We start from the raw sequence: 26,516 nt of genomic DNA, 5'->3' as shown, positions 1-26,516 counted from the left end.
CTATCATAAGAACATCCGCGCTGAAGGCCTTACTCGCGTTACTAAGGTTCCTGCGGTCTACGGGCCTTCACGACAGACTTCAAGAACGCCGCCTCCTACCGCTCTAGTATACACCGTTTGTTCGTGCTCGTCTCTCTCTCTCTCTCTCTCTCTCTACACATATATATATATATATATATATATATATATATATATATATATATATATATATATATATATATATATATATCCCCCTTCCGCGCTCTGTCTCTACTTGCACCCAAACAGAACTACCTCTGGTCAACCTCCCTACATTTCTATGGATCCTCTTCCCTCTCTCTTTATTTCATTGTTTCCTTTGTGACGATGACGCGTCATTTTTTTTTCGTTCTATATGTATCGTTTACATATGTTCACGCGGCGCACGTTCACTGCGCATTCAAAAGCGCGCGTCTTTGACATCGTTAACTGTCGTCATTTTCTTTCTTTTTTAAAGACTGACTGCACTACTCTTCCTTTTTGTCGTGCCATCTTTACCGTTTGCTGTGGTAGGTGCTTGCAGCATTTTCTTTTATTTTTCATTTTTTGGCCCTTGTAGACGGACGCCTCGGTTTTAATTTTGAATTGCTTTTTCAATTGTAACCACACTGCCCTCATTAGAGCTACGCCGATTGAGGGTATTTGTAATAAATAAATAAATAAATAAATAAATAAATAAATAAATAAATAAATAAATAAATCTGTTGGCCTACAACGGCTATCTCGTTCTAGCGCGTGAAAGTTCTAGAAGCTGCAAGATAGTATGCCCCATCCGTGAATATCAAATTATTGTGTTGCAGTTTCGAAACCTATTTGAGTCAACATGAGTCAGTTTTTACCTTTATTGAGTTGGAATGCTTGTGCTAAAGTTAAAAATCCGCACATTTGAGTGTACTACTAGGTTTGCCGGTGGTAGGTGAGAATTTTCTAAGCGATATTTACGTATCTCATGGCATTGTCTCTCGATGTGCAGTGGTGTCATCGACTTCCATAGCATGCAAGCCTGGCCAGAAGCCTTTCTGTATTGGAAATCCTGGCATGCCGGACAATTGCACCTGTGGTGAGAACTTCATTGCATTCCCCGTGTTATCGCGGAATGTAGTGCCATCGAATTTCGAGCGATAACTGCATTGGTCATGCACAATCATGCTTTACACAGGGCGGTATTTATTCATAGTGCGAGACAGCTGTTAAGCCTTAATGGTTTTATTATCCACGTCGCGCGCTGAAGACGATGACGCTGGTCATGATGATGAATATATACGGATGAAGAAGTTAAAGGGGTGAAATAATGCTCACACAATTTCCACCGCGCGTGGAAGCAGCCAACCTGGCCGCTGGTTATGGCTGGAAACGCCGTATGAAAGGCTTTAAACGTGGAACATGCACAGTCTCTGTGGCACGGCGGCGGCCGTCCAAAGGCGGAACAACTGCAGTGACACGATAGTTAACTGGCGAAGTCTGTTCGCGAACAATTTAGGGCCCGATAAAACGGGACTGAAATTTCTCGCACAATCCAGGAGCGCGAACTAGGGTCCACAGTAACACTTCGTCCCCAGGGTGGAAGGAAACGACACGGTGAAATGCGTCATAGCGAATTTTGCAGTCTTGTTGACTGGTGTCGGTGTTGAGGCGGGCACGTTGGCAACACCGGGCAATGCGCGAAACGAACTGCTCACACACTGATGTGGACGAAGGCAGGGGACACCGAAGAAAGAAATGTCGAAGGTAGCGATAGGTTGGCGACCATACACAAGGAAAAAGGGCGAGTACCCCGTAGTGCGTTGGACGGCCGTGTTGGATGCTAAAGTGATGAATGGTAGAATGGCATCCCAATTGGTGTGGTCAGGGTTGATGTACATAGATATGTCGGACAGCGTGCGATGAAAGCGCTCTGTTAGACCATTAGTTTGAGGGTGGTAGCTGGAAGTCGTTTTATGGATGGTATTGGACGCACGGAGAACATCGTCGAGCAGTTTAGAGAGAAAGGTCCTGCCGCGGTCACTCAGAAGGACACGTGGAGCTCCGTGCCGTAAAAAGAGGGCTTCCAAGAAAAAGGCCGCAACCTCCTCTGCGGATCCCGAAGATAGTGCGGCTGTTTCAGCGTACCGTGTCAAGTGGTGTACAGCTGTGAAGATCCATCGTTTATCGCCAGTGGTTAAGGGTAGTGGTCCATAGAGGTCGATACCAACGACTGCGAAAGGAGTTTCAGGACATGGGACAGGTTAGAGCAGTCCAGCCGGAGGTGAGGCCAGTCGTTTGCGGTGTTGGCAGAGCGAACAGGAAGCCACGTATTTCGCTACGCTGGTTGCAAGTCCAGGCCAAGAGAAGCGGCTGCGAATTCGCTCGTAGGTTTTATGGAAACCAAAGTGGCCGGCAGTGGGATCGTCATGAAACGTCTCCAATATCTGGCCTCGAAATTATCGGGGAACGACAGGAACCCAACGGTGTCCTTCGGGATGAAACACTTATCGGTATAATATCGAATTTTCGATCTTGAAGTTCTTCGACTGCCGACGGAGCCGAGCGTTACGTTGGCGAGATGATCTGCGAATGCGCTCCATAACGGAGTGGCAGTAGGAGTCATTACGTTGGCTAGAGGCAAACGTATGAGAATGGCTGGAAGGGAGCCGGTTGAGAGCTGCGAGCGAAAGGAATGCAGGCGACGCGTCCTGCGGTTTCCTCGCGGAAGGTGGTGCAGCGTTTGAAGACGGTGGTAAGGGACAACGAGAGAGAGCATCGGCATCGTGGTGTTTCTTTCCAGACTTGTAGGTGACGTCGAAGTCGTATTCTTGTAAACGAAGTATCCAAGACGTCCCGTTAAGTTCTTTAGCGTCGCCAACCAGCACAAGGCGTGGTGATCAGTAACGACCGTAAAGTGGCGGCCGCGCAGGTAAGGCCGAAATTTTTGGACGGACCAAACAACGGCGAGACACTCTTGCTCGGTAATCGTATAATTTTTCTCTGCAGCTGTTAGCGTGAGACTTGCGTATGCAACCACACGTTCTTCAGAATTTTGCTGACGTTGCAGAAGGACAGCGCCGATACCGTGTCCGCTGGCGTCAGTATGTAGAAGAGTGGGTGCGGTGTTGTCGAAATGACAAAGTACAGGTTCGGACGTGAGGGCACCCTTGAGGGCGTCAAAAGCAGTTTGGCATTCGTCCGACCATACGTAGGGAGCTCCAGAAGGAAGGAGTTGATGGAGCGGTGCCGCAATGGTGGCAAAGTTACGTATGAAGCGCCGGAAATACGAAGCTAGGCCAAGGAAGCTACGCAAGTCTTTGGCGCGTTGAGGCCTGGGAAAGCGGAGGACAGCGGTAATCTTGTCGGGGTCGGGTGGAAGGCCCTCCTTGCTGACGGTGTGTCCGAGCACTTTAATGTTTTTGCTGGCGAAGTGGCACTTTTTTGTATAGCTGAAGGCCGCTAGCTGAGAGGCATGTCAGGATTCATCGAGACGCTGCAAGTGCTGATGGAAGGTCGACGAAAATATGATGTCGTCAAGGTAGCATAAGCAAGTCTTCCACTTTAGGCCCCGTAGTACGGTGTCAATCATCCGCTAAAATGTGGCGGGAGCATTACACAGGCCGAAAGGCATTACGTCAAATTCGTAAAGTCCATCGGGTGTGGCAAAGGCGGTTTTCTCTTTATTTGCTTCGTGCATGGGTATCTGCCAGTATCCGGAGCGTAGATCAAGGCTGGAGAAATACTCCGCGCCTTGCAATGAATCTAACGCATCATCGATTCGGGGCACTGGATATATATCTTTGCGGGTTATTCGTTCAAGGCACGGTAGTCTACGCACAATCGCACTGATCGCACTGATCCACCTTTCTTACGCACCAAAACGACAGGTGACGACTAAGGGCTTGAGGATGGGCGGATTATGCTACGTTTCAGCATGTCGGCAATGTGGGTATCGATGATCTGGCGTTCAGCGGAAGAAACACGATATGGTCTCCGCCGCACAATGGAAGTTCCATCTGTGTGTATGCGATGAGCCGTCGAAGAAGTCTGTCCCAGAAGAGGAGAGTGGGCGTCGAAGGAGTCTTTATGCTTGGATAACAATGCCAGTAACTCCCCCGTCTGCTGTGGCGTTAGATTGGAGCTGATGGTACTAGCGAGAACCGAAGCAGGGACCGGATTCGTAGCTGTGGGTGGCTGTGAAAGCGCAGTAGTCGAGGTAAGCACTGAGACAGGTTGAGTGTCCAAGACGCACATGAGAAGGGCGCCTTGAGAAAGCCGGACTGGCTCATTGGTTGCGTTGAGTACAGCCAAAGTGGCCGTGCCGTTGGTGAAGCGAACAAGGCTAGGTGCCAGAGCAATCCCTTTGGATAAGCAACGGGCTGACGGTACAACTAAAACGTCACCATCGGTGACGTCAGAGTTAACTACAAGGAGTTGTTCGCGGCCAGGGGGCCTCATACAATCGTCAGCAGTTCGTAAGCGAAGGCGCGGTTCGTGCACGTCATCGGAATTGTTGGTCTCTGTCAAGTTAACGCGGCGTTGACGGCACGAGATGAAAGCAGATGCCGAAGAGAGAAAGTCCCACCCTAGTATAAGCATGTGACCACAGGAAGTGAGTACTGCGAATTGGATATGGTTGCGTATCTCGTCGATCGAAACTCTAACGGTGCATTGCGCCGATGGCCGAATGACATTATTTGCACCGTGAAGAAGAGCTCCACTGTAAGGTGTAGTAACTTTGCGTAGACGAGAGCACAAGCCAGCGTGAATAATAGAAATAGCTGCTCCCGTATCAATCAACGCTACGACTGGTACACCTACTACGCAAAAGAATAAATTATTGCCCGGGCACGCTGGAGGAATTGCAGTCTGTGCGAGCCATGCAGCTTTCCTGCATGGCTCGCACCATCTCCACCATCTAGTGTTCCGATCGGTAGTCAGGAGTGTGGGTGGCCGGTTGCAGGGGTGATGTCGAGCGTCGGAGAGGGGAGGGCGAGCGGTGGCGCCCTGGACGGTAGTTGCGAGGCGCTTCGGGAGGTGGAGAAAGGGAACGTGGGGAGAGCCGGCGCTGGTAAGGACTCGCAGGAAGTAACGGGTCTCTCTCATAAATATCGTAGCCACGGCGTTCGTCCTGTTGTCGTCTTCAGCAAAAACGCGATATGTGCCCGCGAATACCACAATAATAACAAATGGGGCGGGGCGTAGGTCGGGTAGTGTAAAATGCTCTGGCAGGCGGACGGTGTGGTAGAGTCGCCAGATGGCTGGGGGCAGTAGCAGGAGCAGGAGGCGCTGTCCGAACGAACGCTGGTTGCATAGCCGCAACCTGAGCATACGAGGTGGATGGCGAAGGAAGGCCACAGCTCGCAGCGCATGTCATGGACGACAGCTCCTCTTTGATGATGTCGCGCAAGCCAGGAACCGAAGGTTGAGGCTGGAGAACAGGAGGACTGAGCAGGCCACACGCTTGGAGCTCTTCGCGCATGAGAGTGCGAATCAGTATACGTAGGTCGGTATCCGCCGAAGGAGGCGCGTCACCGGCGGCAGGTTGTAAACGGATGGCCTGAAGTGCGTCCAGGTGTTGGCAAGTCGCGATCACATCGTTAACTGTATTTGGAGTTTTGATCGCCAGTGCGTTGAACGCGACTTGGGCAATGCCCTTTAGGATATGACGAACACGATCAGATTCCGTCATCGTGGCGTTAACACGGCCACAAAGACCGAGGAAGTCCTCGATATAAGAGGTGTATGTTTCTCCGGGAAGTTGCGTGCGTCCATCAATCTTGTTCTTGGTGACCTCAGAGCGGACGTTGGGAGCACCAAAATCTGCCGAAGCTCGTGTTTGAATGCCGCCCAGTCAAGCAAGGTGCTCTCGTGGTTGAGAAACCAAGTCCTGAAAACGTCAGTGAGGTAGAATGCGACGTTGCGAAGCTTGTGCATATCATCCCACCGGTTAGACTCACTCACGCGGTCATAATTGTCCAGCCAGTCATCAACGTCGTCACTACGAAGGCCAGCGAACACGGTGGGGTCGCGCTGCTGCGTGCTGACGCTCCATGAAGGAACGGCCGGTGGGGCAGTGACGGTGACGCCGGAGGCTCCTGGAGGATGTTCTTGGAGCATCCTGGCGGAAAGGCGGAGCAAACGGCGGCCTGAACGAAGCTCCAGGGAAAGTCTAAGGCGTAGAGGACCAAGGGATCGAAAGCAGCCTCCACCATTTGCGAGACAGCTGTTAAGCCTCAACGGTTTTATTATGCAGGTCGCGCGCTGCAGACGATGACGCTGGCCATGATGATGAACTTACGCATGAACAGCGCATGGAACTTACGTAGGTGGACGGCAGATGGCGCTGCTCAACCAGGAAGTGGTGTTTGAGCGAGGGAAGCTCGCAGTAAAATTGAGTATGAAGAACGACTGAGGAACATGGAAGAAAGTAAATGGGCTGGGAGAGTGTTGAGGTATCTGTACAGGAAAAACAGATTCACAGTAGAGGAAAAGAACTAGGAAGCTTACCAGCAAGTATGCGGCCTGTACGCTGGGCAACAAAGAACGTCAAGCGGAAAGTCAGAGGCCGAAATAATCTTTTGGGTGGCGGCAATGGAAAATAAACCTGCCATGAGTAACTACTTAAGAGGAAAAAACGAAATCAGGAAAGAAACAATTTATGATAACTCAAAGGGAAGCTTAATACTTTTCGAAGCGAGATGGGATGCCTTAGAACACGCACCTATAAGGCGAGATATATAAGAAGGAAGAAGAGGCATGTACTTGCTGCGGTAAAGCTAGCGAAACTATGGAGCATCTTTTATTATAATGTGAAGACGTCTACCCAGCGGTCGATTTAGGCACCACTGGCCTCCTTGAAGCCTTTGGGTTCAGCGAGAGCAGTGGAAAACTAAACATGTCCGCAATAGGGATTAGTAAGAGGCGATTGGAGGATTGGTGGAATAAAAATAGGGAAACGACAAAACACGGAGACCTACGAAAGAACAGTCCGCAATAGGGGATCGGAACATTTGGTTGTGGGAGTTGATAGTGTTTGTTTTTCTTTTTTTATGGTTTAGCCCACCGCCCCGTTCCAAAGGGGACGCTCATAACATCCATCCATCCATCCATCCATCCATCCATCCATCCATCCATCCATCCATCCATCCATCCATCCATCCATCCATCCAGAGAAAGTGCAGTTTTTTAGAGCAAAATGCAACATGGCTGTTTTTCACCGGTAGCGTACGCTGGTACGCACCGTGCTCGCCCTGCCGGCTATGCGGCGTGCCCCAATGCCTTGGCTGCCTCGTAGCTGGTGCGTTATAATTGCCAGGAGAACAAAGAGCCTCTACTGACGCCCATACAAACAAGCCACAAGTGAGTGAACAGATCTTACGCCTTTATTGGCAGAAGAGAAGCAGTGTACATTCTCGTGCAATAGCAGGAATAAAATTTGCATGTCGAGATACGCTGAAATAATTGACGCGAGCTCGTAAAAGGCTCACCGTCGTCGTCGCACATGGCTGTCTGGTAACGAGCGACAACCAGCAGCGCGATCAGGTTTGACAGTGTCCTACCTGTTCACAGCGACAGTCGCCGTTAAAGATGAGAAATTTGCATTGCGAAGCAATCGGGTGACGCTGACATCTGCTGCCGCAGCCAGCACAAAGATATTGACTACCCGGGATTTGAGCGTTAACTCCGTTCCAACCTGCACTTTTCTTTCGGGAGCCGCTAATGTGTGGCTCACACTTGTTGTCCCACTTTGTCTCAATATGGACAAGTCGGCTTCTCAGGCATCATCTTCGGTAGCCACTTTTGCGGGCCTTTCCACGCGTGTGGCTATTTTCTTCATACACTTTGAACGATGTAAGCACGTATGCTGGTCTCCGTTCTCAGCAAATCACGGCAGAGGAAGGCCACAAGCAAAATTTGCCCATGGCTGCAGCAAGAAAGAACTAACGGAGAGCGCCAGTTACGGTGCCTGTATACTTGGAGTCTATGTCGCTGCGCGGACTGCACGAGCAAATGCTTACCTCGAGAGACTGCTTCTCAATGCAACTGACCAGGCCACACATCCCAGAAACGTAACACGGCGACCACAACCAAGTGGGGCAGCATAAGCAGATTCTGCAATCAATCACACCAGTGTAGCTTGCGCAAAGACACAGGCTATTGATGAAGAAGAGTCATCAACGAGACTAAGAATATGGGAATGAGAAAGCTTGCATTCAAGAAAGAAGCCACTCTGCTCTGCAAGCACTGAAGCAATGGAGAGATACACTAGAAAATACTGCTAAAGATATGTTATGCTACTACACAATGACTGTATTAAGTATGAACGAGGAATTGACTGACCTTTATGTTTGAATGAGGAAGATTGATTTCTAACGAGAATGGGCAATGAAGAAACTTGCATCTATAGAAAAAAATTACACTTGGTACAAATGGAATTGACATGGCCAGGAAGCTGATTAAGGGCAAACTGACGGAACTATATTGACCAGCGTCGTCCATGCTTGGTGAGAAGTTGCAAATGCACCTGAAAAGGAAGAATTTATAGAAAGCCCTTTTTGAGTTACCTGGATGACTCGGCCATTGTGCGTGCTAGTGGAGTGGTGGCTGAAGCTCTTTTTAGTCTTGACACATCCCTCCGTAGACTTGATATCTCATCCAAATTCTTCTGCATACGCTTCTTTGTTCGTGGTGTAAAAGCCTTGCAAATTCGGCTCTAGCTCCTTCCTGTTGGTGTAGATAGGAGCTCCTGTGATGACCAAGATGTGCTTCGCACTGATTCTGTTCGGGCAGAACAGTGACACATGACATACAGCACAGATTAGTCAAACTAATGTAGTGTTTTCTTTTATGTTCGAACCAATTATGCTGAAACATAAATGTGAAAAATCATTCATATCGTCTGCTGCAGTCAAATAACGTGTATCTCAAGACTACCAAGCCAATATCAAGCACATTTATTTCTGAACCAGCTGTTGTTTACCTTGTAGTAGCAGCTAAAGTCTATACAATGACCTTGTTGTAGCGAACAACAGCTTCTCAATAGTGCCTGGAGTGTGTAACTTTATACTGGTGCGGTCCTCATTAGTGCATGTCTGCAAGAGAAATTTTGACTGCATCAGAAATTGAAAAAAAGCACAATTTTGTAACATGAAAGGCAAAAAGGTGTAACATATATATTGTAATGGTTTGCCACTACAGAACACATGCAAATGTGCACTGTTTGCTCTAGGGTGCTTAAGCAACATGTTAAATAAATATTGCTACTGTCCATAAAATTGATGTGTGCCTAACTACAATGCATGTCAACAGCTTAAGTATTATTACGATCACAAATGAGAACATTTTTGTCTGCTCTAGTATGCACTAGAAGAGATCACACTGCTGGTTTCTCTAATAACTGCATGAGAGACATGAAGCTATTAGAACTGATCCATTATTTTTCTACATCAACGTGATGCGCCGCTTCACTACGCCAAAAATAAATGCCCTGTGGTAAGCCAAACAACAGCACGAGCATTTAGAACTAACAAGCACGAAATATGGTTGAATTATCATGCTTGCAACTGTTTATTACATTAAATTCTGTACTTTCACTTCATTTTACCAAAAGGTTGTTCGGTTTTGTGGACGCGGACTCGAAAAAAAAAATCACACACACACACACACAAATACACACACACACACACACACACACACACAAACACACCTAAAATGTCATTACCAGAGTTCTCTATAGGAAACAGCAACGGAGGGTCCTGACTCCCCATATGTAATGCAGGATCTAGTTCGTTAACCTGTCTCCGCCTGTAAGTTAATGTGACGAATATTATATAATGATTCAAGCAGCGGTGTTAAACGACTCACCGTTATTGTCGATGTTACGCTTGCGCGTAACAGGTAGCTTTGTCGCGCAAATATTGGTTTTGTCATGCTTGCCAGTCATTTTCAATACGTAATTCACAAATAAGGGCCTAAGCAAAAGCTTTTCTTGCTGGCCTGGTAGCGCACCCACGAGAACTTTACTTTCTAGGACCATCTCAGTGGCCTTAGCCACGGCTTCTGTGAGAAGCTCATAAATTATTCTTACGCCGAGAACAATGTCAATAAACCAGTCACGGCCAAATTCGTTCTTTTGATCAAAAATTCAGTGTGACCACATTTCTGGCATCATTCGAATCATATTATCATGTAAGAATTTTCAATTCTTCAGTGAGTTTTCTTAAGTTTACAGAATGTGGACTCTGCGAGAACTCTCTACACGGGTATCACATGTGAAAACCAGCTGGCTCATGTCTAGCTTATTCGGAAAGCACTTATCCAGCGAATTCAGAAAAAGATGCACCATGTAAAACATTATGGGAACAATGAAAGAAATGCAGCCAACTATCACGGCGTACTGACGTCGAGAATAAATATCCAGCCGTCCACATTGTAAGTCGTTTTACTCAAATCGTTGGGACATATCATTCAATGTTCCAGCGTAGTTTCATTCACAAGTGCTCAAACATATTGCAAAGTGTTCACTTGGCTTACATCTGGCGGGAAGCGCACTACAGCAAAAGTAGTCAAACAACACTCAATGCACGCAAGGCTGCGAGCAAGCTTACTGGCCCACATTCTCCACGAATTACAATAAAAAAAGTGTGGGAGGCGGCGAAAAGTGGTAGCCGCCGCAGCCACGGTTTATTTAGGCGAGGCAGCCATGATACCGCTAGATATCGGAAGCAGCCGACACCGCAGCCGCTCAGGTAGAGCGCGCTAGAGTGTGCTACCAGCGTGTAAGCCCTCTTCTTCGCTCGCTTCGGGGGTGATAGTCGCGACCCTACAAAATAACAGTAAAAAAAGAAAACAACTCAATGGCCTTTCACTTTGTGAAGAAAGATGACCAGCGAAGCTTTGTATGTGGGCCTCTTAACGGCGAACTGCACCTCAACCGCTGGTCGGCCCGGTATTGCACTATCTTCGGGATCAGCCTTATCTTCGGGATGTCTTGTGCCTGCACACGGACACGATCCTGGGCGAACTGGCTTTTATCGCTGTGAAGTTCCTTACCTATTTCTGTTTCTTAATTTCTTAGTTAATTGTATCTCCATATTGATTCAATGCTAATGCATTACCGCCGACAGTCATCCTGAGGCGGGTTCTTCCGCAGTTATTGTGTTGTAATTTGGAAGCCAATAGCAGGCTCAGCATGATCAAGACGGATAAATCGGAATAATGCGGCATTTCTTCGACAGGAGATTCTGCGCCGCGCCAGACATCGAGCGCTCCACTGTCAACGAACCATAAATTGAGCTATATTCGGTGGACATCAGGAGCGCTTGGCATCGCAAATAACTAGATTTGCCAAAGGCAGTACGCTGGAGCATCACCCGTAGGTTCTGCCACGTCACACCTGACAGTCACATGCATTTGTCACCGGTGTATATCGACACTGAGACGGAGTGCAGAAATTCATTAATCACACCTATCATTGCGAGATGAGATAGCGTTCGACGAAAAAGTTTGCCTTGCGGAATACAGCGTGCCGCACAGTAGTCTGCTGTACATTCAATGGGCATTTAGAGTTTAAAAGCTTAGCGACTCTGTGGATGCGGCACCGTTTCTCATATCCCCCTGTGTAAAGATCAATGACGCTAACTCTCCATGGACACCTCTAGGGAATATATGTAATTGTCGCCAGGCTTTCTGCAACAATTTGTGCAAGAATTACTCCAGGTGGAATAAACGAGAAATGAGGGGCTTGGTTAAGCAAGGGGCCCAATTTTTAATAATTATATCATATGAAGCTAACAAACAAAGACACTAAGGACAGCATCGGGGAAATTACTTGTACTTAATAACTGAACTAAAGAAATCATACAATAATGGCAATGAAAGTGGACGAAAAAAGAACTTGCCGCAGTATCAAGTGTCACATTGTCTATACTTGTACGTATTTCGCTAACGCGATTGGCTTAAGAGGCAGAACGTCATAACGTCACTGTCTAGGATTTAGCAAAACTACAATGTGACTCCGCTTCCAATGTGTACGAACAGTGGCATACTCTCACAATCAATTGAACAATGAAGGAGTGCTACCTTTGTTCTTGGTGCAGAATAGGCAAAGAGCCGAGTAAGTGATGCCGTCGGGTCCAGTTGAACTTGAGCCTGTAAAAGAAGAAATCACGCCTTTAAATTAACGGTGATCGTCATGTGAAGGCGATCATCTGCAGTCTTGTGACGGGCATAATTGCTTTGGTGCTGTGGCCGCCGTCGCGCGTCCTGCGAGAATTCGGCGAAAATCTTGAGATACCTCCACTTCTTTGCGACTTCTATGCCCAGCTAGGCCGTGAGAGAGGCACTGCTGCTATTGTGGCGATGGCAGGGCACGAACCAAAGAAAGTGGCGAACTTGGATTTCTTCTAAATGTCAGCAGCTTGCACGGGGAGTGGGAGCCAGTTTCTGACAAAGTTTTCCTACCAATATCAGCGCGACGTCATACGGCTTACACTATCTTGCATAACACAAACCCGGAATGTTTTGCTATATTTGTTGGAGTACTTTGCGTTATTTCAAAGCGAATGTTTCTTCCCTGCTGTCCCAACTTTTCGGGTGTTAGCTGCTGCTTTTTCCCCATTAATTCAACAATTATTTCGGCCACCTGGTATGTGACAGTGGGTATTGTTGTGCCATTACCACAAGCCTGGATTCCGAATCTGCAAGATGGAGAATTTTCCTGCGAGCGCCCTTTGGACAAACCCGGGGCTGCGCCGAAAGGCACAGCGCCCTAATTCTCCCTTGACAAGTCAAGATGCTGAGCCGTCAGGCAGTGGTATCCTCCGGAGAAGCATCGGCGGGCAACATGTTCAAACGTGTCGCCAAGTGCCAGACAGCCCGGCGCCGTACCTCCCCTTCCCTGGAGGTCACCGCGCCCGCCAGTTTTGAACGGGGTGGCCAGCGTGGTCGCTGGTTGGACCCCTCCGTCGACCGTCGAGTGCTCACTTTGTATTGGGCCGTTTGAGTGACAATGGTTTCTGGGGTCTTATAAGCCGCGGCGCGCCGCCTGGAAAACCGGATCCGCCGACCCACCGGGAGCAGAGTGCCGCTCTCGACTGGAGTGAGATGTGTCACGCGTTTTCGCCGGACGTCGCCGTGCGGGAACAGTCGCGTTTGCTGTGAGCTCTCGGCCCCAGTGCCGATCCCTTCATGTCCGGTATAATGACCTGTATATAGTGTATAAAGTCCCTTTTGTTATTCTCACCGACGCCTGACTCGGAGTCTTCGCTACCAACGCTCTGTCACGAAACGGGTGACGAGCGCTACGGGACCACCTCAAAGTCGTAACAGTGGATGGCAGCTACGGGATTGACCGGCATCAGCTACCTCGGCGCGGTGAGTGCATGAAGTTTACCTCAAACACCAGACTTTCTCTGACACAGGTTATAGTAGCTTAGGGAAGGATTTGGTGTTGCATTGTGATAACCTTGTGTGTTTCAAGCCTAGTAAGAGTGTTTTGAAAACCAGGGGATGCTGAGGGGGTAAACAGGACAGTGTGTGAAATACTTGCATATGTCTTACTAGTAGCATTATAGTAGCGTACGGCAGGTATATTCAAAAAGGGTAAACAGCAGGAGGACAGTGTGAACGATGGAGAAGTACAAGGTGAAGGAACTTCTCGAAATTTGTGAGGAGTTGGGCATTGAGTTGGGCTCAACCAAAAGAAAGAATGCGATCCTTGAGGTCATGAGGACTGGGGACGTAACGGCTGAGGAAGCCGCAGAGGCCTTGGCGGGTATCAATGAACGTCGGGAAAGGGAGGAGAAGGAACGTTGCGAAGAGGAAAGGAAAGAAAAGGAACGTCGGGAGTGGCAGGCAGAAAAGGAACGTCGGGAGTTGCAGGCAGAAAAGGAACGTCGGGAGTTGCAGGCAGAAAAGGAACGTCGGGAGTTGCAGGCAGAAAGGGAACGTCGCGAGCACGAGCTTAAAATGAAAGAGTTGGAGACTCGAAACAGCTCGCCGGCGCCTAGTCTCACATTCTAATGTTCCGAGAATACGCGATCAACTTCCACCCTTTGTCGTCGGAGAGGATATGGCCAAATACCTCGTGAAATTTGAGCACGTGTGCGAACGGAATAGCATTGAGCGATCCCTCTGGGCAAAGAATCTGTTAGCCTTGCTTCCTGGGGAGGCATCAGACGTAATAACTTGCTTATCGAAAGAGGCGTTTGAGAGCTACAGTGATGTGAAGGAAGCGCTACTGCGGAAGTACAAATTGTCGCCCGAAGCTTTCCGGCAGAGGTTCCGGTATGCAAAAAAGGGCAAGGAGTCGAATGTTGACTTCGCGTTTCGTCTAAAAGCCGACTTGGTGGAATGGCTGAAGGGCGAAGAGGTTTACGACGACCGCGACAAAATTGTCGAATGCATCGCGTTGGAGCAGTTCTACCGTTGCATTGATGAGGATGTCCGGCTCTGGCTGCAAGATAGGCTAAAGGAGGTTAAGCTAAACAAGGCAGCAGAATTAGCGGAAGAGTATTACACCCGCCGCAGCTTGCACAGCAAGGCAGTGCGCGTAGAAAAAGCAGATAGGAGAGATGGGTTTTCCGGAAAGCCCGAAAAACGGAAATGTTACAATTGCAAAAAGCAAGGGCACATCGCTGCGAACTGCCCAGAGAAAGTTGCTTTTGCAACAAAACAGCGAAACGATACGACGCGTTCTTTTGAAAAACGGAAACCGTTAACCTGCTACAATTGCAAAAAGCAAGGGCACATCGCTGCAAGCTGCCCAGAGAGAATTGCTTTTGCAACAATACAGGAAACTCACAAAAACATACGTCTATTGGAGCCCTATGTGCAGGAAATTAAGATAAACGGTAAGAAGTGCCGTGCACTTCGGGACTCTGCAGCAACTATGGACGTTGTTCACCCGTCTTTCGTCTCCTCGAGTGATTTTACGGGAGAGTGTACTAGGATACGGCAAGTGGCCGAGGAGGAGAGTGTCTGTTTACCGATCGCAACGGTTATCATTGAAGGAAAGTTTGGGAAACTTAACACCGAAGCCGCTGTGTCAGCCGCCCTCCCGGAGCACTTTTCCTACCTCTTCTCAAATAACTCGGAGCAGCTGCTGAAGGATCAGGGCAAATCATTCTTTGCCGACGTGGCGTACTTGGCGCTCACGCGATCCAAAGCGCTCCCGCTGTCGAGGGAACTTGACTTTGCGTCGGTGAGCGAAAGGCGGTGCGGCACACGGACTGATCAAGGTAACTTGAGTGGCGAGCAGTCACGGGAGAGGCAGAGCTCGGAGGCTGGCCTAGGCGAGCGGGTCCTGGAAGTGAGTGGGAGTGACGCGTGCAGTGCTAGCCGCGATGTAGACGCGACGCCGCAATTAGGCGACGCGGGCTCCACACTCGCTCCGGTTTCCGCCAGCTGGCAGGAGCAGGCGGCAGTTGAAAGAGAAACTCTGATTCGCGAGCAACAGGAAGACTGTTCACTAGCCGATCTGAGGAAGAGCGTCAAACGGGGAGTGAAAAAAAAGTGGGTTTCATTTGGTAAGGAATCTGGCTTATTGTACCGCCGCTACACGGATAAGCAGGGTCGCAAATATAAGCAGCTTCGGATTCCGCGAAAATATCGCCGGGAAAAATGAATGACCTCATTTGCTTCCTCAGTAGTATGTTTTCGGTCCAAGTGATTTCAAGGGGACCATTCTATTTGTCATTGTTATTGCTGATTATTAATTGTTCCTGATCTTTTGGTGTGTTGTTCATTTGAAAAAGGGTTGTTTGAGCCTTGTATACTAGATCGTACGCCTGCCTCTTGTTGCGGCGGAAGCAAAAAGGGGGATAGCAATTCAGTTAGGCTGATTTGGATTATAGCCTTGTCTGGTGTTTGACGGGAGACAGAGGGCACATGTTCGTGTTGGGTGTTGCCTTTTGCCGGTCGGTTTTGCAAGCTGCAGAACGACCAATCGGGACCAGTGGCGAGAAGCAAGGGCTTAGGAACGACCCGAGCGGAGCTGGTTGAGGTGCCTTGGCGACAACGCGGTGAGCCGAGCTCCTGTCCTGGCGAGTGGGACCTGGGCACGTGAAGTGACCTGGCGTCCCGACACTGGACGTAAACTTGGACGAGCCTGACGAACGTGCGCGCCTGGCATCCGAGCCACGTGGAGGCAGCTCGTCTTCCCGGCGCCTTATCTGAGGGCGGGGATGCTGTTGTGCCATTACCACAAGCCCGGATTCCGAATCTGCAAGATGGAGAATTTTCCTGCGAGCGCCCTTTGGACAAACCCGGGGCTGCGCCGAAAGGCACAGCGCCCTAATTCTCCCTTGACAAGTCAAAATGCTGAGCCGTCAGGCAGTGGTGTCCTCCGGAGAAGCATCGGCGGGCAACATGTTCAAACGTGTCGCCAAGTGCCAGACAGCCCGGCGCCGTACCTCCCCTTCCCGGAGGTCACCGCGCCCGCCAGTTTTGAACGGGGTGGCCAGCGTGGTCGCTGGTTGGACCCCTCCGTCGACCGTCGAGTGCTCACTTTGTATTGGGCCGTTTGAGTGACAATGGTTTCTGGGGGCTTATAAGCCGCGGCGCGCCGCCTGGAAAACCGGATCCGCCGACCCACCGGGAGCAGAGTGCCGCTCTCGACTGGAGTGAGATGTGTCACGCGTTTTCGCCGGACGTCGCCGTGCGAGAACAGTCGCGTTTGCTGTGAGCTCTCGGCCCCAGTGCCGATCCCTTCATGTCCTGTATAATGACCTGTATATAGTGTATAAAGTCCCTTTTGTTATTCTCACCGACGCCTGACTCGGAGTCTTCGCTACCAACGCTCTGTCACGAAACGGGTGACGAGCGCTACGGGACCACCTCAAAGTCGTAACAGCATGCGTTGGGCACTTGTTGCTGGCTGCTGCTAAGAATGATTTCCATCCAGGATATAGCGCATACCCGTACCGCATTAGTAGCTCATCCGAAGGATGCGAGTCTTGTACATCTGATTTCCTGGGAATAGTGCAGACCAGTACTGTAACAACGGCAAGGCTAGATGGTGCAGGCTGGCAGATGATCTACGCAGCTGCAGGCGTGAGCTCGAATACACACTTTCTTCGTCCCGTCGTTGAACTCATCATTTCGGCTTCAGTTCGACGCCTTCATTTCCACCGTCCCTGTATTGGTCTTGCCATGCCATGACGTCAAGATGTTGTCGTCATGGCGTCATCGCCATGCATTTGCTATTGCAGCGTCGTCATACATTTGCCGTCATGCGGTCCTTGTCACACTGTTCTCTTCACACTATTGTAACCATTTTAGCATCGTCACACTATTGTAACCGTTTAGCATCGCCGCCATATCTCTGTCTTCATGCTATCGTCGTTATATCACTGTCACCATTTCTTCACCGTCAACGCATTTTCATCATGCCAGCGTCACTATACCGTCGTGGTCGTTTCATCGTCGTGATTTTATCATAGTGATGCGAGTGTCGTCATGTCGTCGTAGTTCCATCGTCGGCGTACTTTCATTGTGATGCCGTTGTTATCGCTCCATCATCGCCACTTTGCCGTAATGGTTCTAGCGTTCCAGTTAAGATGGCTGGCCACCAACAACACGCCGCAGCCAGTGTCTCCGATCCCTTCTTCGTCCTTTCTCTTTTTTCATCCTTCCGTAACGATATGTCACATCTCCAAGAAAAGTTCCTGAACCATCATTGAGGTTGTTGTCGCCTTGGAAGATAATGGTAGTTTGTTCGAAGAACCAACCTGACATTTCTAACGCTATATACGGGAAATTTAGCAGTAAATAAGGTACAGAAATTCTGAGATTTGTCAACTAATGCGTGAGCATTGTTTGGCTCCGCTGTGACTTCGCTTTTTCTTAGTATTGCCTGCTAGATTTTTCTAGCTGATGCGCGTCTGCCGATGGCCATTCCGAGGGCAAAAATGGGCTTAAGCTATAGTCGGCAATTGTCAGATTTTCTCGCCGTATCCGGCCGCTTAATGAAACCATATCACTTTAGCCAGCCCTACTGGCACGAGAGCGCTTGACGAAGCATAGCAGTCGCAAGGGAACGCCAGCGGCCGCAATAGCGCGTAAGGCATTGCGTGAAGGGAGAGTGCATCGCCGTGTTAACATGTCACCCTCGCTGTCACTCCCGCAAGCCTGTGCTATGCGCGCCTTCCTTGTCTACGCCAGCTCTTGCCTGCGATGTGACTGCACCCACTGAAAACCCGCCAAGCGTCTCGACACACTCGCTTGCCCTAAAGGTGTTCATAACTCGAAGGACGCTCTGCAGCGTTTAATCAGACATTGAACCACCCCAAAATCTCACGTTAGCCCACCTCCAAATTGTAAGTTGGTCCATCCTCTAAATTTTAGTAGGTCCACCCCCAAATTTTATTCGGGCTACGCGCCACACCAAAACTTAAATTTGACCTGCCTCTAAATTTCTGTTGGCTCGCATGCAGACTTGAAGCTGGCTCACTCCCAAAGTTGAGGTTTCCCAGCCCCAAATTTCAAATTGGGCTGTCCCCAAAGTTATGTTTTCCCACCCCCAAACTTAAGTTGGTCCACCACCACGTTTCAAGTTGACGCACCCCAAATTTAAAGTGGGCCCAAATTTAAGGTGGGTTCGCTCAGGTCCAAATTTCAAGTTGGGCCATCCCTAAATTTAAGTTCACCACATGCAAATTTAAGTTGGGCTACCCTCAAACTTCAAGTTAGCACATCCCCAAATTTCATGTCGACCCACACCCGAATTTCAGTTGGTTCACCCCTATTTTAAGCTTCTCCATTTATTTTCTAAGGAACCCTAGTTATCCGTATGGGTATTCTTTTATTTTCTTTCATTAAATGCTACCAAACATCTAGATTTACACTATCATAACCATTAAATGTCTGGAAATCACGAATTTTTTGCAAGATATTACACTATTCGGAGCCAGGGCAGGGGGGACCACTAAAGTATGCTTAGGCACTAATATTAGAAGACACATGACAAAATAGCCTAGATAAGCTCGAAGGCGTGGGAAATAAAATATGACGACTAAGTAGAAATGTAACCGTCCAGAAAATTATTGTCAAGTGACATATTGTTCAAGTGTTCTACATATTCCTACACGTAATGCGACGGTAATTCATTCAGCACAGGGAGTTCGTAAAGCTTACGTGCATCAATGTCTTGCCGACAAAATGTAGTTTAATGCGATAGGAATTAAATGGACACTCCAAGTGCATTTCTGCCGTCGGCGTCGCCTTGAGGCTCCGTATAAGTAAAGGCGATAACAGCGTCGCGGCACGCCCTACGCTGTAAGTGCGTGTGCAAGCGTGCGAGGGGAGCCAACCATCGCGGCTCAATCTCGCCCGCGCGAAAAGGACGAATGGGAAGAGGAAGCGCGCCATCTTCTCGCGCGCGTGCGAGGTACCCAACGTTGTGAGGCGCCTGGGGGAGGAGAGGCAGGGTTGCGGCGTTCTCTCCGGCTGCAACTGCGCATGTGCATGGCGGCTGAGAGCGATCGCGCGGCCGTATCTAAAGAGCGATCTGCTTTGGGGGCAAAGTGTATGTACTACGTCGGCGGCTCGTAGCATTGTGCGTGCAGGCTGTCCTCGGCGCTTGCTTTGCGTTGAAGCGATAGACAGCACGAATGTCGCTTCGCCCGCCATTGCTGGTGCGTCTCCTCACGCCAGCGTTTGGGCAACGAGTGTCTGCAGTCACTGAGCGTGATGAGTTCATGTTTGCAGTGCGCGGACACCATGCTTATTAATTTATTTAACGTACGAATGTTTATAGGTTCATACGCCCGATAAATAATTATCTTTAGTTCATATGGCTGTCTGCTAACTTTCTATTGGGGGCGAGCTCCAGCCCTAGAAGAGCTCGCGCCACCGTCGGCGTGACGTGGCATGAGGGATCACGTGGACACAGCGGCCGTGTAGGCTGCTTCGGAAGTGCCGCAGCGAGATGAAAACGAAAGTTTACATTCCCACCTGCGCTGCGGTTCTAATTAAGTGGTGAGGCTTCACCGCCTTGGGTGTCTGCTTGGCAACATTTGAAAGTAGTATGATTCGTTGGTGGCTTTGGAGGCGTGCAGCATGGTAGGCTTGGTGCCGCAGTGCCGGACGTACGCAACGGAGCCCGGTCTCAGCCTTATTCACAGGTAGCCGCATGACAAGGAGCTGCGTGAAGCTTAACTCGCGAAACTTAAGATTCGGCAGACAGCCATCGGCTACAACTCGTATATGCAGTAAGCACAGACGCAAGGGAGATTTCTGCTACGGCGCCGGCACTGCGATGTTCGGTGAGTAGCAGAAAACGCGCACTGAGACGCTCGCGTGCGCCCGCTGCCCGGCTAATGTCATGACGGTTTGGTCTAGGAACTTGTTGATGCTTGACACTGGCAAGTTCACTCTAACGGAAAGGGATTTGTAAGACACACATTAAACAAAGGGATGGCATATGGTCAGGCTTGCGTTATGAATTAGTGCACTGGATTACGAAAAAAGAAGCAGAGAGAAATCGCATGCTGAGAAGACCAATAAGCATACAGTGTGACGCAACTTTAGAAATAATATTGAAATGTCCAAGAATTTAGAAGACAAAAAAAGGTTGAATCGTCGTGACGGCACATCACAGTCGCCGTGGGCGTCGAAGTCTCTATAACGAAATTATTTTTGAACAGTTCTCATAGCGTCCATGCATCAGTGGTTGCTATTGTACTGTCAAATGCTCATATGCTGCGCCCTAATGCTCACGGCACGGTGCGAAAACGCGCTCACAGCGAGAGCAAAACATTATGCGCGGACATGCATGCAGACGCGCAGTCGGTCACTGCGAACCCGTGCTATCGCTGCATTCAGGCTTCATTCTGTTATGCTCCATTTGGTTATACAGAGAGCCCACCATAAGAACATATTTCACATAGTTTACTCTCAGCGTTTGCCTACCTTTCACGGAAGAAGCCGGTTAGGGAGACTCCATCGCGGCGACCGCGCGCAGTGGCGTTCACTGTACGTATTCTGTAAAGAGATGGCGTCTGTAAACAATACTGTGCTTTCAGTTTGCCCAAGAATATTGTATCGACAGTCAGAAACTTCCCTCAATTTCAGAGTACTTACATAAATGTCCAGGAGGGCTGCCGCGTGGTGTTGTTACTGAGCGCCATAAGCGAAACCTATGAGGAGCGCGCCGCGTGATCGCTCATACAACGCAAGGGAGGCGCTTCCGACAGATGGCGACTCCGTAATCCTCGCCCCCAATACCAATCAATGTTTCGCCTTTCAGGCGAAACTGCGCTTTTTTTAATTGTTGGCTCAATATCGCGCATTTCGAATGATTATTTGGCTGTCCTATTTATATCGTTTCAAAACACCTCTGACCGCCTTACATGAATATGAAGCTGCAAAAACATTATGTTGGAAGATTTGACATAAACATAGGCCACCCGAGCAAGCATGGTGAAATTTTGATAGTGGGCTTAACTTAGCACTGACGGCCTCAATGTCCAGTGAGATCAGAATACATACGCTGTTTTCAAAAAATATTATTTATTATAATGCCTGCATATTCCGAACTAACCGTGTTAATTATTTTTCAGTTGCCAATGGCACTCCATGCCCCCCACCGGGTACATCATGTCCTAATGGCAAGCCCCCGAGTTGCACCGACGGTCAATATGCGTGCTTATGCCAATGCTGTGAGTACATCAACTACGTGTTAAGGTGAAGAAAATCTTGAGATTCACAAGAAGGAGAATCGTGCGCAATACTTTTTCAGTAGATATGAAAGCTGGTTTGCGAGTGTTAAGCAAACGCTGCAAAAAGTTGCAGCAATGTGGTCTATGTTAATTAAAGCAGCGCCGCAACATTTTTCGAGCACGGTAAGACACAAGACATCCATGTACACCCGAGCCAGATATTACCCACTTCCATGCAGCGGAGAACGTATAATGTCACTGTGAAGATCAGTCATGCTTTCCTACAGCTTTGTCAAACCCCCGCCATCTAAATTGCACATTATAACAGTATGGTGCCCTCACGCGACTATTGGGTAGATCTGTGAAAACGTCACGATTAATAAGAGCTTTATGAGTGGCCACAAAGGTGTCTACAACGTTAACAATGTTCATGCTACTTTACGTAATCAAAATTGAAGAGATACCACTGCTTTCAACGCACCGATATAAAAATTCAATTTTAAAGTTCCGGTATTCAGCGGACGTCCTCTGTTCTAGCTAGTTGTGCCGGCTCCTCCGCAGCGAGAGATCGTGTCGTCGCTGAAATTTTCATACCTGCTCCAGCGATGACGCTGCTGTTCCAGTGAGTTTTGCGTCTGTGTAGAATTTTTGTACTCAGAGACTCACTTGAACGCAAACTTACGTGCACTGCAAACGCGACATTGGTCACGTTCACACTGGCACATGGCACTACGCGTGGGCCGCAGAGGAAACCCTACGCAGGCCCTTTGAACAAATTCTATAATATTTCATGCCACAACAAGCGCCATAATGCTCGCCGATGAGGCACACAAAATATAGTGCGGAAACCATAAGGGCAGGGACAGCCTTTGAGGTCAGCTTCTTATAAGTGCGAAAACGGCAAGTAGTTGCGTCTACGTGAACATCCAAATCCGAATTTAAACTTAGTGCTGCAGTGACGTTCAGTGTTCGGAGCATTGGGGACACAGCCCCACTCCGCCGCAGCCTCCACAGTGCGAGACGCGGAAGGAGGAGCGGGAGCACCGCGGAACGGTCGAAGGGCAATAAAGGATGTACGGAAGGCATTGAAATAAGTTTTGCTGTAAAAGATTTGTGAAATAGTATTTTTATGCACAATATTTAAAGGGGTGCAGGGGCCATTACTGGCGTGAAGCGTATAATTTAGACAGTATTCAATTTGTCGTGTGAACAATGTAAACCAATTTACACGTATAGCAGTGTTTTGTATGCCTACACATAAGACCTTTACATTCCTCGAAATAGTTGGTTGAATTGTCAACATTAAGCCCTTAGCAAGATCAGATTTTTAACATTGTAATTACGAAATTGAAATTACAGGCGGCAACAAAAATAGCATTTAATAGCGTTATGAGCTATTTTTCTTGATGAACAGACTACGTTCAGTCTAAATGCTCGAAGCCCGATGAAACGGTACTTATTTATAGCAGGCAAGGCAGGAGAGATCAGATGCGCTGCTACAGTTCAACCCTTTTTGCAGCGTGAATCAGCCACGTACCAAGGACTGCCGATTCTCCTGGTTGACTGGCGCTTCGGTCGGAGTGTTGTCATAGAAGAGCTTGAGCCACTCTACATGAACAGCCTCACGACCACGGCGGCGTTGATAAAGAGGCGGAGAGACATACTGTACAACATATTTCATGGGAGAGGTTTGCCCGACCGCACGGTATCTGGAGTCAAATTCACATCCAGAACAGAGGGTCAGAAAGCAAAATTGAGCAGTCAGTGGGAGAAGGATGGGGCTTCTGGTGGTACTGAGCTGCGGTCGAAAGGGAAAGGGCGAGAAGCCAGCATCGCACAGTATGCTGCGCAACGCTCCGTTAAGCCGTTCGTCTTCAAGTGGTATGGGCTATTAGTGTTGTGTACGGTTTTGCACTCTTTCGGAAACAACGGTCACAAGATCACACTGAAGAGCACGCCTTCTATCACCAAGAAGTTCTCGAACTTCTCCGTGACGAAGAGTGAAGTGGCGCAGTGCGAATGATGGAATGATGAGTGGCGCGGTTTCATTGTGCGGTGAGAGGTGATAAACTGCAGCGATAATCCAGTGGTTGCCGGAACTGGTACACGTAAGTGGACCTTAACAGTCTGTCCCGACCCAATCAAAGGGACGGGCTCAAGGAGGTTTAATGCAAAGCTGTTTCGATGGCCAGATTAAGAAAGCGGCTGCGATGGCAACGCACCGAATTGATGAACTCACTTGCGGCTCTGACAGTTGAGACAGGAGCGGACGTACTTGCCAGAGAACGTGTGCCTTCGACGCAGTTGCCAGGCCACTGATATCAGAGCAGAAGGCAGGTGTAGATGACGTGGCATAATAGGAGACATCGCGTCTTTCACGAAGATAGTTACCATTGCAGAGGAAGTGGTTGTGAATAGCAGTAAGATGTGCCTGCCGCGGTATATAGTCCCAGTTGCCGGAAAAGCTGTAGATCGTGCGAGGAAGTGTGAAAGGGAAGCGACCTATGGGTCTTCGCTCTCCTCAGATCACATTCTCTTTAAGGTAATGTATTGGCAGAACAAAGTTGAAGGGGTAAGAACTGCTGCCGCGAGATGAAATCGCTGAAGGAGGATATCGCTGAGCGCGGTGTACATGGTAGGTGCCAGCTATTTGCGACATGCGAGAGAGTCTAGAAATTATCTGTGACGACATCCACTGAAACGAAGCAAAACTTCTCTCTCATAATATATAACATCGACTAAAACAAAGCCATTTGTTGAGTTTAACTATAAATGGCGACAGGCGCCTCACAGTGTGAAGAAAAATTTGGAACCGGCACTATTCCTGCTGCTCTGGAGTGCTCATTCTTAATCGGGACTCCGGACTTGTTTTCCGTATTGCTGAATCTCTAGCTGCAGTGTTAGCCTTACGCAAGGTAAATTCATCAATATCGACGGTAGTCAATAAAAGACCCTTTATTATTGTGTTCATATCATAAAAGAAAGCCAAACCAAACAAAACCAATCGTTCTCATTACATATCGAAGAAAAGTTAATTTAGACCACCCCCGCAACTGAGAAAGCGGTGTGCCAAAACGCAAAGAAGGCGCGGACGTCAACTGTATGCAGTACAGAAATGTGGAGCGGGCGTTCATTAATTATTTTAGCTACTGTTGCAGCTGCTAGTGATGCAAATCCTGCCTTTTTGGGTCTCTGAAAATCTTTCCTGCATTGCCTTTTTCCTGTGTAGTGCTCGCATACGATATTATTTTCGCTGCAATGAACACTAGGTATAAAAAGGTGTCTGAGAGGTAGAATTCAGGAGTACCGGCAGTCTTACAGACCAAAGTTGTAATCATCGCGGCTTAATGAGAATGCTTTTCTTTGTAAATTCTGGCAACAGTTCTTAGGATTCCATAGATCAGACTGGCTGCCATGAAACATACTCTAGAAGTGAGCCGATAACAACTGTTGCTGTAAAAGTCAGCAAGTACGCACAGTGATCATCAGCTACTTTTTAAGTTGTTGCAACTCGTCAGAACCGTGACCTCACCCCACTGACCCATGCATTTTTTTGTTGCTGCAGCTGCATAAGGATCCACAATACGATACAGGGGATTACCACTCTCAGCTGGCTACTTTGGACAATGAAATAAGTCTTGCTGTGCTAATAAAAGTTTGTTTTCGAAATGCCCTTTTGTCGTTAGCTGAACTTCTGCATTCAATTTTAATCTAATAAAATGTTACACTTTAACGCTCAAAATGCCCTGGTCAATGGTATCAATGTTAAAAAAACGCAACAAATAAGCCAACCTGTACACTATATGTTACGATGGAATCCTTCAAGAATTTTGCACATTCAAAGCACTTATTGAAATGCATGTGAAGTGAAGCTATCGTTAAGCGGATGAATTATTGCTTTATAAAGTAAATAGGGTAGGTGCAATTGTCTTTACTTTTGTTCTTTACAACGTATCCTCTCAAGCAATGTTTACGGATCGCGAAGTCACAACTGGCGCCTGCGAACTGGTTTGGAGTCCCGAAATTGGCTGGTTGGCAACAACTTTATTTGTAGTCCTGCAGAGCTTTCGCCGACTTGGCCTTAGGTTTCCCACGTAGGGACGTCGACGTGTTGCCTCGCCGCCGCCTCGCGGGCCTGCTGGACGGCCCAGAGTTGGTCGCTGAGGCTGGGGCTGCACAAGGCAGCGGCCCACCGCGGTGGAAGGGTTCCGGAGTTAGCACCGTGCGGATTTTCGTTACACTCATGTGAGTTAAAGTGACTATGTCCCGACATTGGCATCAGGATTATTACAAGGTTCTATTAACACTCATGGCGCAATTAACTGCATAATGCGTTTAGCTTTCCTTTCCTTAACATCATTCTATCCATCCATCCATCCATCCATCCATCCATCCATCCCATTACGCCGACCAAGTTGCCTTCCATAGTTCTATCCTGACCCAGCGGCCCTAGTTATCTAACAGATTCGACCACAAGGTAAGCGCTCGTTGTCGTGATGCCTTCCTAGTCGTTACATAACGATTATTCCAGCTTTTTGACCCGAAACTGTTCATGTCGTCGTAACAGCATCGTCATCACACAGTCGTCATGTGTTCGTTGTCAGACCACTATTTTGAAGTCTCTCGTTATGATGCCGATCCAGTTGTAACAGTTGTCTTATGGCTTGGGTCACTAGGTTGGTGTTCGGGGTCATGATACTGTCGTGGTCACTGCGTCGTCGTCATTCTAGCTTTGTCACGCGAGATTCATCCTGCCGTCGTCATCACGCCATCACCATCACACCGTCGCGATCGTCACGCTGTAACATTATAATTGTTACGACTTCAATAACATCATTCCATTATCGTCACGCAGTCGTCGTTACACCGCCT

General features: G+C 48.5%; 1 protein-coding gene across 2 annotated transcripts in view; it reads left to right on the top strand.

The window, feature by feature from the left end:
• LOC142578131 (uncharacterized) overlaps positions 1 to 25,371 on the top strand; it is a 43,150-nt gene extending 17,779 nt beyond the window's left edge. For both annotated transcript variants that reach the window (XR_012827182.1, XM_075687536.1), the window contains exons 3-5: positions 992 to 1,078; positions 21,546 to 21,644; positions 25,210 to 25,371. Coding sequence is in view for 1 of the 2 variants with exons in the window: in XM_075687536.1 (XP_075543651.1) it covers positions 992 to 1,078; positions 21,546 to 21,644; positions 25,210 to 25,217 (194 nt within the window). In the remaining variant the exon portion in view is untranslated. The remainder of the gene's footprint in view (positions 1 to 991; positions 1,079 to 21,545; positions 21,645 to 25,209) is intronic.
• Positions 25,372 to 26,516: the final 1,145 nt, after the last annotated feature.

The sequence above is a fragment of the Dermacentor variabilis genome, chromosome 4, assembly GCF_050947875.1.
Source record: "Dermacentor variabilis isolate Ectoservices chromosome 4, ASM5094787v1, whole genome shotgun sequence".
Lineage (NCBI taxonomy): Eukaryota > Metazoa > Arthropoda > Arachnida > Ixodida > Ixodidae > Dermacentor > Dermacentor variabilis.
The sequence above is the reverse complement of the archived record's forward strand: the minus strand, read 5'-3'. Positions and strand labels throughout refer to the sequence as shown.